General features: G+C 34.5%; 1 protein-coding gene across 1 annotated transcript in view; it reads right to left on the bottom strand.

Annotated features, from left to right (window-relative positions):
- Window positions 1–1,787: 1,787 nt before the first annotated feature.
- LOC139732063 (receptor-type tyrosine-protein phosphatase mu-like) overlaps window positions 1,788–14,750 on the bottom strand; it is a 57,065-nt gene continuing 44,102 nt past the window's right edge. The window contains exons 21-26 of the mRNA XM_071642938.1: window positions 13,974–14,050; window positions 11,762–11,896; window positions 10,859–10,984; window positions 8,080–8,228; window positions 7,287–7,422; window positions 1,788–1,896 (exon numbers count right to left, since the gene is read on the bottom strand). Of these exons, the coding sequence (XP_071499039.1) occupies window positions 1,804–1,896; window positions 7,287–7,422; window positions 8,080–8,228; window positions 10,859–10,984; window positions 11,762–11,896; window positions 13,974–14,050 (716 nt within the window). The 3' untranslated portion in view covers window positions 1,788–1,803. The remainder of the gene's footprint in view (window positions 1,897–7,286; window positions 7,423–8,079; window positions 8,229–10,858; window positions 10,985–11,761; window positions 11,897–13,973; window positions 14,051–14,750) is intronic.

Consider the following 14,750-nt stretch of genomic DNA (forward strand, 5'->3'; position numbering starts at 1 on the left):
ACAAGCCCCCCCCCCCCCCCCCTCCATTCCCCATATATAAGGATCTTTAAAAATCTCTGGAACCAGACGGAAGATAGTTTAGTTAGTGCTATGAGTGTAAGTCAGATTCATTGGTGGCTGTAGTTTGAAGTCAGCGAATCCGTGTGTGCCCCCTCAGAGCCAAGCGGTTGAGGGGGGGGGGGGGGGGGGGTCCAAGTTACGGCCAAGTTATGGCCTTTCTTTTTTCTTTACATTTTCATATTGTTCTCGATGCATGGTCAAATTTTACTAAACTTGGCAGAAAGTTTAACAGGATGATATTTAAAAAAAAATGAGCATAACTGACCCAGTGGGGGTTCCCCAGAACTCCAATATTTAGAGAAACTTTACACTACAAAAATGTTGCTATGGCAACTGTTATGCCACAATCATCATTTTCCCAATAGGTCTACAACACATACTTTACTTTCAAAGTATGGAAAACAGATGAAATTAGTAAGCATTCTCACTGTCTTGATCTCTGACCCCTTGGCCAAAAACTATCCAACATAATCTCTGTGTGGTAATGCATGTACAAAATTGTATAAATAAAAGTATCAGTACCAAGTTTAGATACACTGCTCAGTGTATACGGTGTACATTCAATCATTCAATCAAATTTTATACAAACTTGGCAGGTATTTAAATTGTCAAGTTTTATATAATACATAAATGGACACCATGCTCACCTGGAAGGTGATAACTTGTGATACACATGAGAGCATTAGACCCCAAACTTTCTTGTCAAATAGCTTTTGGACTCCTGGTTCTTTCTCGTAGTAATTTCTCAATTTTCTGCACGTGACAACCAAAGTTGGATGTGATAAACCATGAAATTATTCAAGGTAAAAGAAATTGTGTTTTCATGGAATGACCTTATTGTGTTCTCAGGGAATGAGCTTAATCAATGATTATGACCAGTTTTAGGAAAATGTGATACTCTCCTCATAATAGCTGCTTTGGAGTTCTTAATTATGCATTGTCTATTCAAAATAATGAGCAAGACAGGGCAGCCAATAGAACCTTGGTTTTACAACTGTATCGTTTCCAAGAAGGTTTCCATCATTTTTTCTTTTTATTTCTGATGAGTTACACTTTATGAAGGAGAGAATAAAACATGTTTCTGTGAGCAATGGCTGCAGTCATGTATTAAAGCAAGGTCTGTTGAGAACACTAACAACTGCTAGCTATGCATTAATGGACATCATAATACTAAGGACCAGTACTGGGGTGGAAGGAATGGTTTATGACCAAAGGAAATACTTCCTCTCGATTGTCAGAGCTAAAAGCTCAATATGATCTCCTCTTGGTGGTGCTAGGACAAGTGCTCCATATTCAACAGAGGCAAAGTAGAACTTACCAACTCCTGTCTACTTATATATACAAATACACTCTTACATGTGCGGGATTAGCACCTCTACATACATACAAGTTACAGTCTATTCATATGAAAATAAAATTTCTTTGCTTAAATCTACACACACACACGCACACAAACAAACACAGTATGCACACATACACACAAACATTGAGCAAAATCACAAATCTCTGATCCCTGTCTATAATAATAATAAAAAAATACTATTTGATCATTCCTACATCATTCCAAATTTCATATTCCAAATTAATTCTACACCATCAATTCAACCTTGGAATAATATTTCTGCACAAGAAAAGCACACTGTCAAATATCAGAATGCATTCTAGATACACTGTCAAATACTAGAATTTGTACTGTAGTTTATCATGTTTATGTAGGTTTCCTCACTCCCCCTTTCAGCATGACTACAAAATAGTATCCACGTTCATGTACTCCATGTATGTCTCCTCCTGCTGTAGATATCTGCTCACGGCATCATAGCACAATTTGTACTGGTCCTGCAGATTACACAATATAGAAAGAAACATGCAATACTAAATAATTTCATTTATTATTGGTAAGACTAGAACTGATATTTCTACAGGGAATATCAGGATGAATATTTCAAGTTGTCCATGTATGAGGGATAAGAAAGATTCTTGAAAGCATTTAAGAATCTCGTGAAGTTTTTACTCGGAGAAAAGCTCACCTAGATCTATACCTGAATACTTCTCCTTGAAAACCTGGCAGGATTTTTTTATTATATTCTTGTCATATTTGTAATTCCATACGCTGTTTATACTTTTGAATACATGAAAGATTTTGTATTGTTTTATTTATATGCGGTATATATATATTAGTTTATTTTTGTCTGTTTATGCTGATCTAAATGTACTTAAGTGATTGTTTCTGTGTTGTTAAGGCCCCTGAATCTGAAATAGACACTCATATGTGTATGCACGATATTTTTTCCTTTGCTGTACTGGATAAGGATGATTTTTGTTCTTTGTTCTCTGACAACAACCAATCACATCCCCAGTCCCCTATTTCATTTTGTACATTAAAGAACCTTGGATATTTCACATCCCATTTAGCAGATAATGAAAGTGAAAGTAAGTTTGATTGTGATTATATAGATTTTGATACAAATATTGATACATGTTATTATTATTTTCCTTCAGACAGTGAATTTGATATTGATTGTAATTCATTTAGTGTAATGCATTTTAGTGCTCGCAGTTTACATCATAATTTCTTTGCTATTGATGAGTTTATGTCTATGTTACCTTGTTCATTTTCAGTATATGGATTTTCAGAAACGTGGTTACACTCTGATAATGAACACCTAATTCATAAAGATGGTTACTCGTTTGTGAACTCAAATAGATTGAATGGCAGAGGTGGTGGTGTGGGATTATTTGTTAAGAATAACTTGAGTTATAGTGTTCGAAATGATTTGATGGTGGTAAGTGATTTATGTGAAATTTTATTTATTGAACTTGATTTTTCTTCTAAGAAGAATATTGTTATTGGTATTTCATATAGAAAACCGAATGGAGACATACAAACATATATTTCATTATTTCAAGAGATTATGGACAAACTTAACACTGAAAATAAGATAATATATGTAATGGGTGATTTCAATATAAATTGATTGAATAACTCACAAAAGTATATGTGTGATTTTTTTGGTATGATGAATATAAATTCTTCAATTCCATTGATAGATAAACCAACACGAGTAACCCGACATTCAGCATCATTAATTGATAATATATTTACCAATGATTATAATTCCCGTATTATTCCCGGTATATATTATTCAGATATTACGGATCATTTTCCTATTTTTTCAATTAGTTCAATTGACATCAAGTATTGTTATGAAACCACAACAAGTTATGATTCTCAAAATTTATGTCATAATCCCAAGTTTTTGGAATGTATTAGAGAAAAATTAGGTACAATAGATTGGAGTGAAGTGTTGAATAAGGAAGATCCCGATATTGCATACGATTTATTTTGTATACTTTTGAAAGCACTATCAAAGATGCATCTCGCCATCTTTCCTTTAAGAAAAAGAAGCATAGTAGTAGAATTAGGAAACCATGGATTTCATTTGAACTATTGTCCCTTATCAATAAAATACACAGATTATTAAAGAAAAGTATTAAAGATAATAATGAGAATGTAAATAGGAAGTATAGAGAAGTGAGAAATAAGGTAACTACTTTGTTGAGAAATGCCAAGAAAACGTATTATCATGATAGACTTCATAAATATTCAAATAATTTAAGAAAAACATGGTCCGTGATAAATGGATTGTTAGGGAAGAAAAGGTCAAGTTATCCTTCATATGTGTTACATAATGGTCGGCAAATAACAGATGAAATAGAAATTGCAAATTGTTTTAATGATTATTTTGTTGATATAGGAAATATTGTAAATGAAGATGAATATGGTTATCTTTCAGATCCATTGAATTTTGTTTCTCATCAGTCAAACAATTCTTTTTTCTTTTTTCCTGTCAAAGATCATGAGATATATGATATAGGTAAAGGGATGAAAAATTTTGCAAGCACCGGAATCGATAATTTATCAATAATTTTGATTAAGCAAGTTATATTTTTATTGTTGAAGCCTTTAACTCATATATTTAATTTGTCATTAGTAACAGGAATTGTTCCAATGAAATTGAAAGTTGCTAAAGTTATTCCAGTATTTAAAAAAGAAGATAAGCATTTTGTTAGAAATTATCGACCAATATCAACATTACGTTTTTCAAAAATCCTTGAAAAGATTGTATATAAACGTTTGCATGTATTTTTGTCATACAACAATATTTTATGTAATTCTCAATATGGATTTTGCTCTAATTTTTCAACTGAAATGGCTCTTGTAGATCTGCAAGATAGTATTCTTACTGCGTTAAATGATAATTTGCATGTTATTGGAGTTTTTCTTGATTTGTCTAAAGCTTTTGATCTGATAAATCATGAAATATTGATTAAAAAGCTTGATTGTTATGGTATTAGAGGTCATCCATTACAGTGGTTTAGAAGTTATTTGAACAATCGGACACAAGTTACATTATACAAAGATACTTTATCGGATACATGTGATATTTTACGTGGAGTCCCCCAGGGTTCCATATTAGGTCCATTGTTATTTTTGATATTTATTAATGATATGTGTAATATTTCACGTGTGGTTAAATTTATTTTATATGCTGACGATTCTACTTTATTGATTTCTCATTCTGACTTGAATGTGTTGATAAATAATTTGAATAATGAGTTATTCAAAGTGTCAAAGTGGTTTTGTGACAACAGATTAATTGTTAATATTGAAAAATCAAATTATATGTATTTTTTTAAAGGTAGGAAAAAGAGTCCAGAATTGGAACTTTATGATGTAAAAATGAATGATGTAAAATTATCTCGAGTAGAATATATACAATTTTTAGGGGTTTATATTGATTGTAATTTGAACTGGAAAAAACATATAACGATAATGAATAAAAGAATTTCGAGAAATATTGGAGTAATTAATAGGTTAAAAGGTATTTTACCAGAAAAGGTTTTGATTTTGTTATATAACAGTTTGATCTTATCTTATTTGAATTATCGTAATGCTGTATGGGCGAATACTCCTCAATCAAATTTACACGACACTTTTATCCTTCAAAAAAGAGCAATTCGACTCTGTACAAACTCGCATTATAAAGCGCCGTCAATGCCTTTGTTTCTGAAAATGAAGGTTTTGAATATATATCAATTGAATAAGTTTAATATTCTTATGTATATGTTCAAGCATAAAATGAATTTGTTACCTGAGATGATTTCTGGTATTTCTAAATCTAATTATCAAATTCATAGTTATAATACTCGCATTAGTAATAAATATCATTTATTTAAGGTAGATAAGATGTATGTAATGCACACACTTAGACACACTGGACCCTCATTGTGGAATTCTTTACCAGATACAGTTATAGATTCTCCAACTACAAATATTTTTAAGAAAAATCTGAAAAGACACTTGTTAGAAAGTTAGAGTTGTTATTATGAAATACAGTATGATTATAGATAATCGTATGGTTTTTGTTTTCTAGGGGTGATATGACTAAACATTATAATTTCATTTATGATAATATATTTTTTGTGTATGTTTGTCTGTTTGTTTGTTTGTTTTTTGTAATATTTTCACCTGTCCTATGTCTTGATCGTAATGCAATATTATTTCCTATTATTCTGTCTGTTGGGAAATACCCTGACAAGACTCCGGTCTTTTGTAGTTTCCATGTTTCATTTATAGTTGTTATTATGTTACGTATGCATGTTCATGTACTCGTTTCCTGTCCTCAGTTTGTCATTGTACAAATTATATGTTTTTTAAATGAAACAGAATAAAGTTCAAGTAAAGTTCAAATAAATGTTTGGACTATCTTTAAGCTGAATAGGTCCTATCGTTTCATCTCTAGAACTCATGTAATCTATTCATATCTTGACTGTCATGTTCTCAAAGACAGACAATGTTGTGTTCCAGCACATGAGCTGTGTCATTTTCTTTCATCATGCAAGAAAAACAATGAAATGAACTCACATGTATTAATCATGTTTCCAGGATAAAGATACAATGTATATGTTATGTGAAAATGAAACAGACTCTATTGAATTGGCATCTTATGAAAAGAGAAGGTTTTTGATATTTGGAAGACAATAGTCATTTTGATACCACTGAATCTACAGCTTCTTTTCTATAGTTTTCATTGGCTAAAGTTTTGTATTTCTTTAAGCCAGTAAATGGTTATTAACCAGGTAGATTGGCTCTCATAAGTGTAAGACACTGTATATAGTCATCATCATGGCTTTTTAGCGTGCTAAATACCAGCTCTTATTCACAAAGTAGGTCTGATTGAATCATGCACATGTCAATAGTCTGTGCCTGGTATGTTATATTTGACCGCCCAGCTCAAACCCACAAAAAAGTCACATATTTGGATTCTCCATAACTGGCCAAAAATATGTAATTTGCGTTGACATATTACTTTTAAGTTTGCCTATCTGTGAGAGTAATCCTTTTTCTACCTATCATCAAAATTTGGCGGCTTAAAATAAAATCTAAATCAAGACATCAGCAGTCTTTCTAGACCACATTTTTTTTTCTTTTGTCTGAGAGGCACTGCTTTCACTAGGAAATAATTATTTCATTGATACTTCTGCACAGCTCACCTGAGTGACGCTAATCTTTAAACCCTCTTTTTGTCCCTTTTCTATGAAACTGCATCTCCTTGCTCTCTCATATTTTGATTATTTTTTAATGGTTCAAAATGGTCCAATTTTAACAACTTAATATATCATTTCAAAGTTTAGCGCTTACTCATTTAAACCATGTAGAAAAGTGGAAATTCATCTTGGCCTACTTTTTGAGGGTCTTAAGCTGGGCGGTGACATAAAAAAACCCTGTGCGAATAGGAACAAAATGTTGGCTTTACGCCAAAAGGGCACTAATAGTGTGCAAAGTCTCTGGTGTTAAGGGCCTTTTGGCATAAGGCCGACAAAATTGCAAATATTACTTGAAATCATATTTGTAATGGAATTACTAGTATACAATTTATGTAAAGGGAAAATATCAAACTATGAAAGTTTTCATCCCAAGAATAAGACTAAATTGCTCTGTCACACCTTTGTGGAGAATGTCATATTCACAAAAGTGGCGGATCCAGAGGTGGGCATGCCAGGCGCTCACCCCCTCTTTATAATTTGTTGAAACAAAAGAAATAAAAAGAAAAAACTGGGGGGCGCTGGGCCCATCCCCTTTAATTTTGTAAAGCCACCTCCCTTTTACGATCTGCCCCTGCACAATACAATATACGTACATGCATCTGTTTTAAGACACTTACAAGTGATTCCACCATGTTGGGTCTGTTAGCACGCAGTCTCTGCACAGCATGGAAGATGTCTACTGTGTTCTCTCTCTGGCACTTGTCAATCACAGACCACAGAGCACAGAACACTCCACTTCGACCGACCCCATTTCTGTGAAGGATGAAAGGTCATCACCTTACAAAACCAGTACCATTTTTGCAGTCCATATGAAATAAAAGCAAGTATATATGCCTATATATATATATTTTTTTTAATTTTATTTTTTTTGCAGCATGAAACTTTAATGAATTGCCAACCATGAAAAACTAATGAATATAGGCCTTCTACATGTGCTTGCATTCAATACATTATGTAGAAAAAAAAAACCCAAAACTTTTGCATGTACTGTACTTACCCAAATCTTAGCTCCTAATGAAATTCACTGAAGTTTCAAGCAGGTGAAGATTTCTGGTTTTGATAGTATCTGATTTCTGGTATATTTCATATATGTGCTCTGAGAAAGATAGTAGGCCTACCCGGTATTTGATGTAAGGTGATTATGTATTAAGTGACAAACAAACATTAGTTTTTATTTGATTATTTTTTGGTACATACATTTGTATATATTTGGTAGATATAAAGTTATTTGCTAAAAACGAGAAAAAGAAAGAAAAAAGAAATCACAAAAAACAACCAAACTAAAAATTTGTGTCTGGTCAAACATGGGGGCCATCCCATTTGGGTAAAGAGGCAACTATTGGGCATAATTATGGGAACTATCAAACTGTGTAGCTAGTCAGAAGTTAGACTGTAAATGGTAACACTCACATGCAGTGGACGATGACTGGACCTGAGGTGTGGGCAGTCTTGACCTCCTTCTGTACTGCCTTCACAAGGTGGATGAGTGACATCGGAGATCGTAGCTTGTTGCTTGCAGCACTCCATCCAAACAGTCTGAATTGGGTCACAGTCATACTCTGGTTTTGACAAAAAATTGACAACAATTGACAACTTCAAAATACTACTGTACTATTATCACCCTGAAAATTGTTTTATCATACACACACACATTAAAAAAGAAAAAAAATCAAACATAATTCCCAGTTTCACCACAGTAAATTACTAATAACTAAATAAATACACACACACACACACACATATGAAGAGCTCAGTTGCAAAAGGTACTACATCCATTTTCCATATCAAAATCCACTTTTTGGTCTTGATGTACTCATTTTTAGGACTTCTTTACACCTATACTAACGAAAAGCTGAATTTCCAAACAAAGTGTTTAAAAATTACATTAAAAAATTAGTTCGGTTTCAAAAGGTACTATATCCATTTTAGTTGGGTTTCAAAAGGTACTACATCCACTCCATTGACATCATCGGGAAATTGACCAATCAGAGAGCAGCATTGACTTGACCCTCTACCACTGTCTACTGACTTAATCTGTAAACAATAGAAGTTGGCTTTTGGCTCTCTGTTAAAGTCCCCACGCAAATCTGACAAATATCTTGAAAAACTCATCACATTTTGATCAAGCAATGGAGGAAAATGAAGGAGAACTAACTGACAACACAAACCATCCCAAGAAAAGGATCACGAATTAAAAGCAGTAGACAAGAGCAAAGGAGAAACAGCAGAGAGACTGGAGAAATTACGCGACTCTCATGTAGTCCCACGTACTGTATAACTGTCAGTTAACGGTATACTCTGCGTTACTGCTAGGGTGTTGAGTTTGAGCCATAAATTGTCCTAAGGATTAAGTACAAATACTTTGTAGGTATGGACTATGCCTTATATAAATGGCTTCACAGCTAATAAGTGTGTGACAACTGGTCTGAAAGCAAAATTTATCCCTATACCAACAGTGCTTTATGTACCAATGGGTATGCTGTGCTATTCTATATGTGCATATTGTAAAGTACCAGGGCTGGAAAGTACGTAATGGCATGAAGCTTGGAACACTAGATTCATATTCTTGTAAATGACACCTTTTTCTTATACAATGTCACAAAGGTAATACCAAATGTGTGTTTAGTATAGGTGGTCATATTACTCATCGACGGTCTTAATTTCATCAGCTTTTAGATTATCAGATTTATCTTGCTTGATAAAGAACATAGCAGGATGAAATTCATGTAATGAAATTAGAAAATACAGCACATACAGATGCTGCTTTTCCACCTTTTCCCTTCGAAGTTCCATGGAAAATTTAGAGAGAAAAAAACGAATACAGTATTCTTGAGACATGTGAAGGGGGAATTCACAGAGAGAAAAAATAGCCAAAAAATTAATACAAAGAAGAAAAAGAAAAGAAATCATGAGATAAAGCTCCTGAGAGAATAAACAAAGGAGGAAAGGGAAGAGAGAAATCACCTGGTGAGATATTGTGGCCCCTCCCCATCTATAACCGTTTATGCACAATGGATTCCCCCCCCCCCCCCCATCCATGCTCGATGGATCCAGAACATTTGAAGCATGTGAAAATTGATTGAATGCTTATAACTAATGTCAATCATTCATTCAAAATATTGGTCAGCAAGGGAGAAGTGGGGCATTAGCTGTGCACATTGGTTTGTTATTCTTGCTGCTAAATAGGGCAGGGCATTGTTAATTACGTAGGCCCCCTTGACCTCATATCCCATCTCCATCAACACCATTGCTGGAAAAAATAAATCCACGAAACATGTCATAACATCACACTGAATATATCTCTGGTGTGTGGAATTTCGTTTTCAAAAGGTACCACATCCAGTTTCGGGTTCAAAAGGTACTACATCCACAAAAATATGAAATGATTAATTCATCAACAACAACCACAGAAAAAATGTATGGACCTGGATTTTCTTAGAGAGTGGTTTAGTGTTGTATCATTTAGCAGTATAATAGGGGGAAATATCATTCCAGTCTGAGCTTGCTAAATATGCTAATAAAAAAATCACGTTTTTCTTAGAACTTGAAATTGGATGTATATGGTTCGGTGTAATAATGTCAGAGGTAAAAATGGCAGAGGTAAAAATGGCAGAGGTAAAAATGGCAGAGGTAAAAATGGCAGAGGTAAAAATGGCAGAGGTAAAAATGACAGAGGTAAAAATGGCAGAAGAAAAAATGGCAGAGGTAAAAATGGCAGAGGTAAAAATGTCAGAGGTTAAAATGTCAGAGGTAAAATTGTCAGAGATAAAAATGCCAGAGGTAAAAAATGTCAGTGGTAATAATGTCAGAGGTAAAAATGTCAGAGGTAAAAACGGCAGAGGTAAAAATGTCAGAGGTAAAAATGTCAGAGGTAAAAATGTCAGAGGTAATAATGTCAGAGGTAATAATGTCAGAGGTAATAATGTCAGAGGTAAAAAAGTCAGAGGTAAAAATGTCAGAGGTAATGTAAGAGGTAAAAATGTCAGAAGTAATGAGAGCGATTTCGTCAGAGGTAAACGTATGAAGAGGTTTTGAATAATAACCTAGCTAGAGCAAACTGTATCCATTTTTTTTACCTCTGCCATTTTACCTCTGACATTTTTACCTGACATTTTTACGTCTGCCATTTTAACCTCTGCCATTTTTACTTCTGCCATTTTTACCTGGCACCGTCAAATTTTACACGAACCTCTCCCTTGCTTGACACAGCAAAGGTATCAGAGTCAAAGTGAGGTGCGCTAGAAGATCCCACTCGTTCAACATTCAGAGATCCCAACTGAAGAGTGCCCTTATTTGGCCAGTACTGAGCACATGTCTGAAATAGTGGTGAAGAAAAGGGAAGGGAAAGACAGTTTGGTAACATTAAACCAACTTCGAAAGGAAACCTGGTGAGTCCTTCATACAGTCTATGACAACTTGAAATTCTCTTGCCGAATTGGTTGAGAATCTTAAAGTGATAGTGGGACATTCTTTTTTTTTTCTACGGAATACTGTGTTTTCAATGACTTCATCAAAATCATGGATGAAATAAAAATTATCCAAATTATGAGCAGTGCTTGTTTACCCTGACAAAATTACCACGTTTCTTCGTACATGTACCTACAGATAGTAAAGACCATTGTGCAACTCTACATCTTAGGGTGTATGCAGTAAAAAAATCTTGAACTCTTTCATATCATGTAGGAAAGGCAATGATGAAAACATGGTGGAAAAAATGCTGGTTTTACCTCCTTATCTGTAGAACTTGACTTTGCTGTCACAGAAAATTTGTATGCTCACTTAAATGCAAGGAAAAATGTAATGACTGCTATATCACATCTAAACCAGAAAGAAAAAAAAATGTATTCCCCCGCCCTCCTCCAAAAAAAAAAGAAAAAAAAAACACCATCCAAAAACTTGAAAAATGATATGCAATAATGACTTCTCAATCAAATTGAAAACACAACTGAAACAAAGCAAAAAGGCTATCTATTTATTAGAAATCAGGTTTGAAAGTGTGCAACAAAAGATACAGGTTTACTGTCAAAGAAAAAAAATCGAAGTGTTGGTTGTGGTATGCTGGCTCTTTGGAGTTGCCATAGTAACCACTCACCTTATCAGTTGGGTCAAGCTCATTGAGCATGACAATGACAGGACACTTCCAGTCAAAGACAAGTCGCCACATGTCCACTACTGTATTGGGCAAGGGAGCCTGGGTAGCTACAAATACATCTTTTTCTGTGAAGGTCTAAAGAAACAATACAAAAATTACTAAAGTAGAGTAATGGTTACATAAGAAGCAAAAATAGTGTATAGAAAGATAACAACTTAACTTGTATTGCACCAGGACTGGCAACAGAAGTAGTACTTATAGTACGTTGATTTGACACCATTCATTCATTCATTCATGCTTTTATTTTCATTTCCAATCAATATACTATATGTAATACAAACATCAAATGATATCATATCTTGTAACATATAATACATCTTGTTTCATAAAGAACTTGGGCTGCTAAAACGCGAACTTGTATAGTGCAGTCCTCTCACTTACTCACGTTACATTACTACAATACGTTAATACATAGCTTACAAAACTGCAATACATGTACCGTACAAGTTAATCATTGGAAGTATACACTTTTCATTACATCAATGATAATATGAGGCATACACATTCACACACACACACACACACACACACACACACACACGCACACACACACACACACGCACACACGCACACACACGCACACATACAAGCACCCACGTACATAAACACACAGAAGAGATTAGGGAAAGAGAGAGAAGGGGGAGGGGAGTAGAGAGAGTGAAGGGCGAGTCAGTATTCTCGATGCAGGGAAAAGAATGATTTAAAATCAGGCAAACTAATCATGGGGTACAAATAAACCAATCAGATATTTCTTTAAATTACTAGGAAATGATTTCAAACTAGTAGAATCTTTTATATCTTTTATATTTTTTTAAGGGAATTTTATAATTTCTATAATTCCAGTAGTGAGCAGCTTGCTTAAATTGTCTCTGCATATATGCAGGGCTCCACACTAACTTTCATTTTTGGTGGCCCAAAGGCAAACATCCGACCTTTTTTGGTGGCCCGATCAGGCCACCAAATTCTTCATTTCTGAAATTTTGGTGGCCCGACGTGCGTTTTTGGTGGCCCCGGGCCACCGGGCCACCGTTAGTGTCGAGCCCTGCTATATGTATATCTACACACAGTTGAAGCATTCAAGAAATGACAGTTGACAAGTACTGGATATAAGAAAACCTTGCTACACCAAGTATCTGCAATGTCTTTGTGCAAAAGAAACCTGGGTATGGTTTCTTTCAATTTGATTAATGAATAAGCTTGCGAAACAAGCATGAAAGTGAAAGTAAGCACCATATGTAGTGAAATTCTAAAATGTAGGAATATCGCAGATGCAGTGGTAGAAGCAGTAGTCACATCACATCTCAAGCCATGACAGCCAGTAGAAGCAAAACCACTGATGGTAGAAACAATACTGTTTGCGGTTGTGAGAGACTCAATAGTAAACTGATATTATAATAATTTGGATACAAACCCATTTCGGGGGATATCTTTAAATAAGAACAAAAGGACGCTATTACAATTGCATAGTAATTTATTCTCTGCATAATGCGCCCATGCATTCAGCATAAAAAAAAATTAAGAGACATGGAGGCTGCTTTTCGTGATTTAGCCTGATTAATCCTACATATACAACATCAACTCCAATGATTTCTGGATTCTTGTGGTTTTGATAGGTTACATCTGTGATCTAAATCTGAGGTTCAGAAGCATTGAGTAAGTTCAAGTTGCGTTGTAATAGTTTTTGAGGACCTTTTTTTTTTGTCTCAAATTGGTTTTTCTCTGTTTAGAACAATGTATAACAATATGTATAGTGTGCATTAAATTCTCCCAGAACCTTTGACAGTCAGCAGTTGGCTTTCGACACTCTGACACAATTATGAATGGATTGTTGATGAGTGTATACATCAAGAGTTTGGTTGATCTGATAATCCCATAACAGGAATTTCCATAGACTTTTAAATTCCCCATTCCAGCTATGGACAAGATTATCAATGGTTTCACAACTGTGGACTGAGAAATCGCTGCATCATTCATCATGTTAGATGACAAAAAAAATATCATAGCATGCAACGGCAGATATTATGTTAACAACTCTGGACACAGTTGACAAACAGTCACATTTTTCCATAACCTCCATCAGGTTTCCTAGTTCTGTAATGGGAACCTACAGGCCTGTAATAAACATTGATTAGGTGATTATATTGATACTCACATTCATAAATGATGCATTGATGTAATCTGTGGAATCTTCAAGTCCGTCTGAGACAAGGCAGGGCCTCTTTATCTCCACTTAATATGCAAAGAAGACAGGTAGCAATTAGAAATCATGATGCTATGTAATGTAATATATGCCTATAAGCCAAATACATGGTGCATCCCCTTTCTTTCCATCCCATTTAATCAACAACAAATGTTTGAGACATCCATGTTATCAGTAGAGAGTCGATAGGAAATTACTGCTTATTGTTATCATTTGCAGAAGAATTGTGTTGATGCCTAAACACGTCCTATAGTATGCGTGTCAGTGATACATATAGCTGTGTCGCTATATATTACACAGTCTTACTCACACTTTGAAAATAAGAAAGCATGGCTTGTTTTCTTCGACAGAAAAACGGATTCTCAATCCCAGCTGTAAATTGCTATCTCACGTTTGATATCTGTGAATGGTCAAGCCAGAACAGTTAAAATGTAAGGTCATCTGTGCAAGAGAAGGACAAGACAGTGCTACCCCCCCCCCCCCCCCCCCCCACACACACACACATAAAAATGACTGCATTTCATTTCCAGGGGTACCGTATGTATTTTGACTTCACATTATCTCAATTTGCTACAGTAAAGTGATTCGTTTCTTAAGTCTTGTTGACATTATCTCTTGATAGGGATTTCTCTGTTGTTTCTAGCAACACAGAAATGTAAGTGCAGTATTGTTTTCAATTATCTTTTTTAAGACTTTAAAGGTAAGTTCCTTCATTTGGGTTGCATTGAC

The sequence above is a fragment of the Diadema antillarum genome, unplaced genomic scaffold (assembly GCF_040938485.1).
Source record: "Diadema antillarum isolate AM-2024a unplaced genomic scaffold, OU_Dant_1.0 seq00000398_RagTag, whole genome shotgun sequence".
Taxonomy (NCBI): Eukaryota; Metazoa; Echinodermata; class Echinoidea; order Diadematoida; family Diadematidae; genus Diadema; species Diadema antillarum.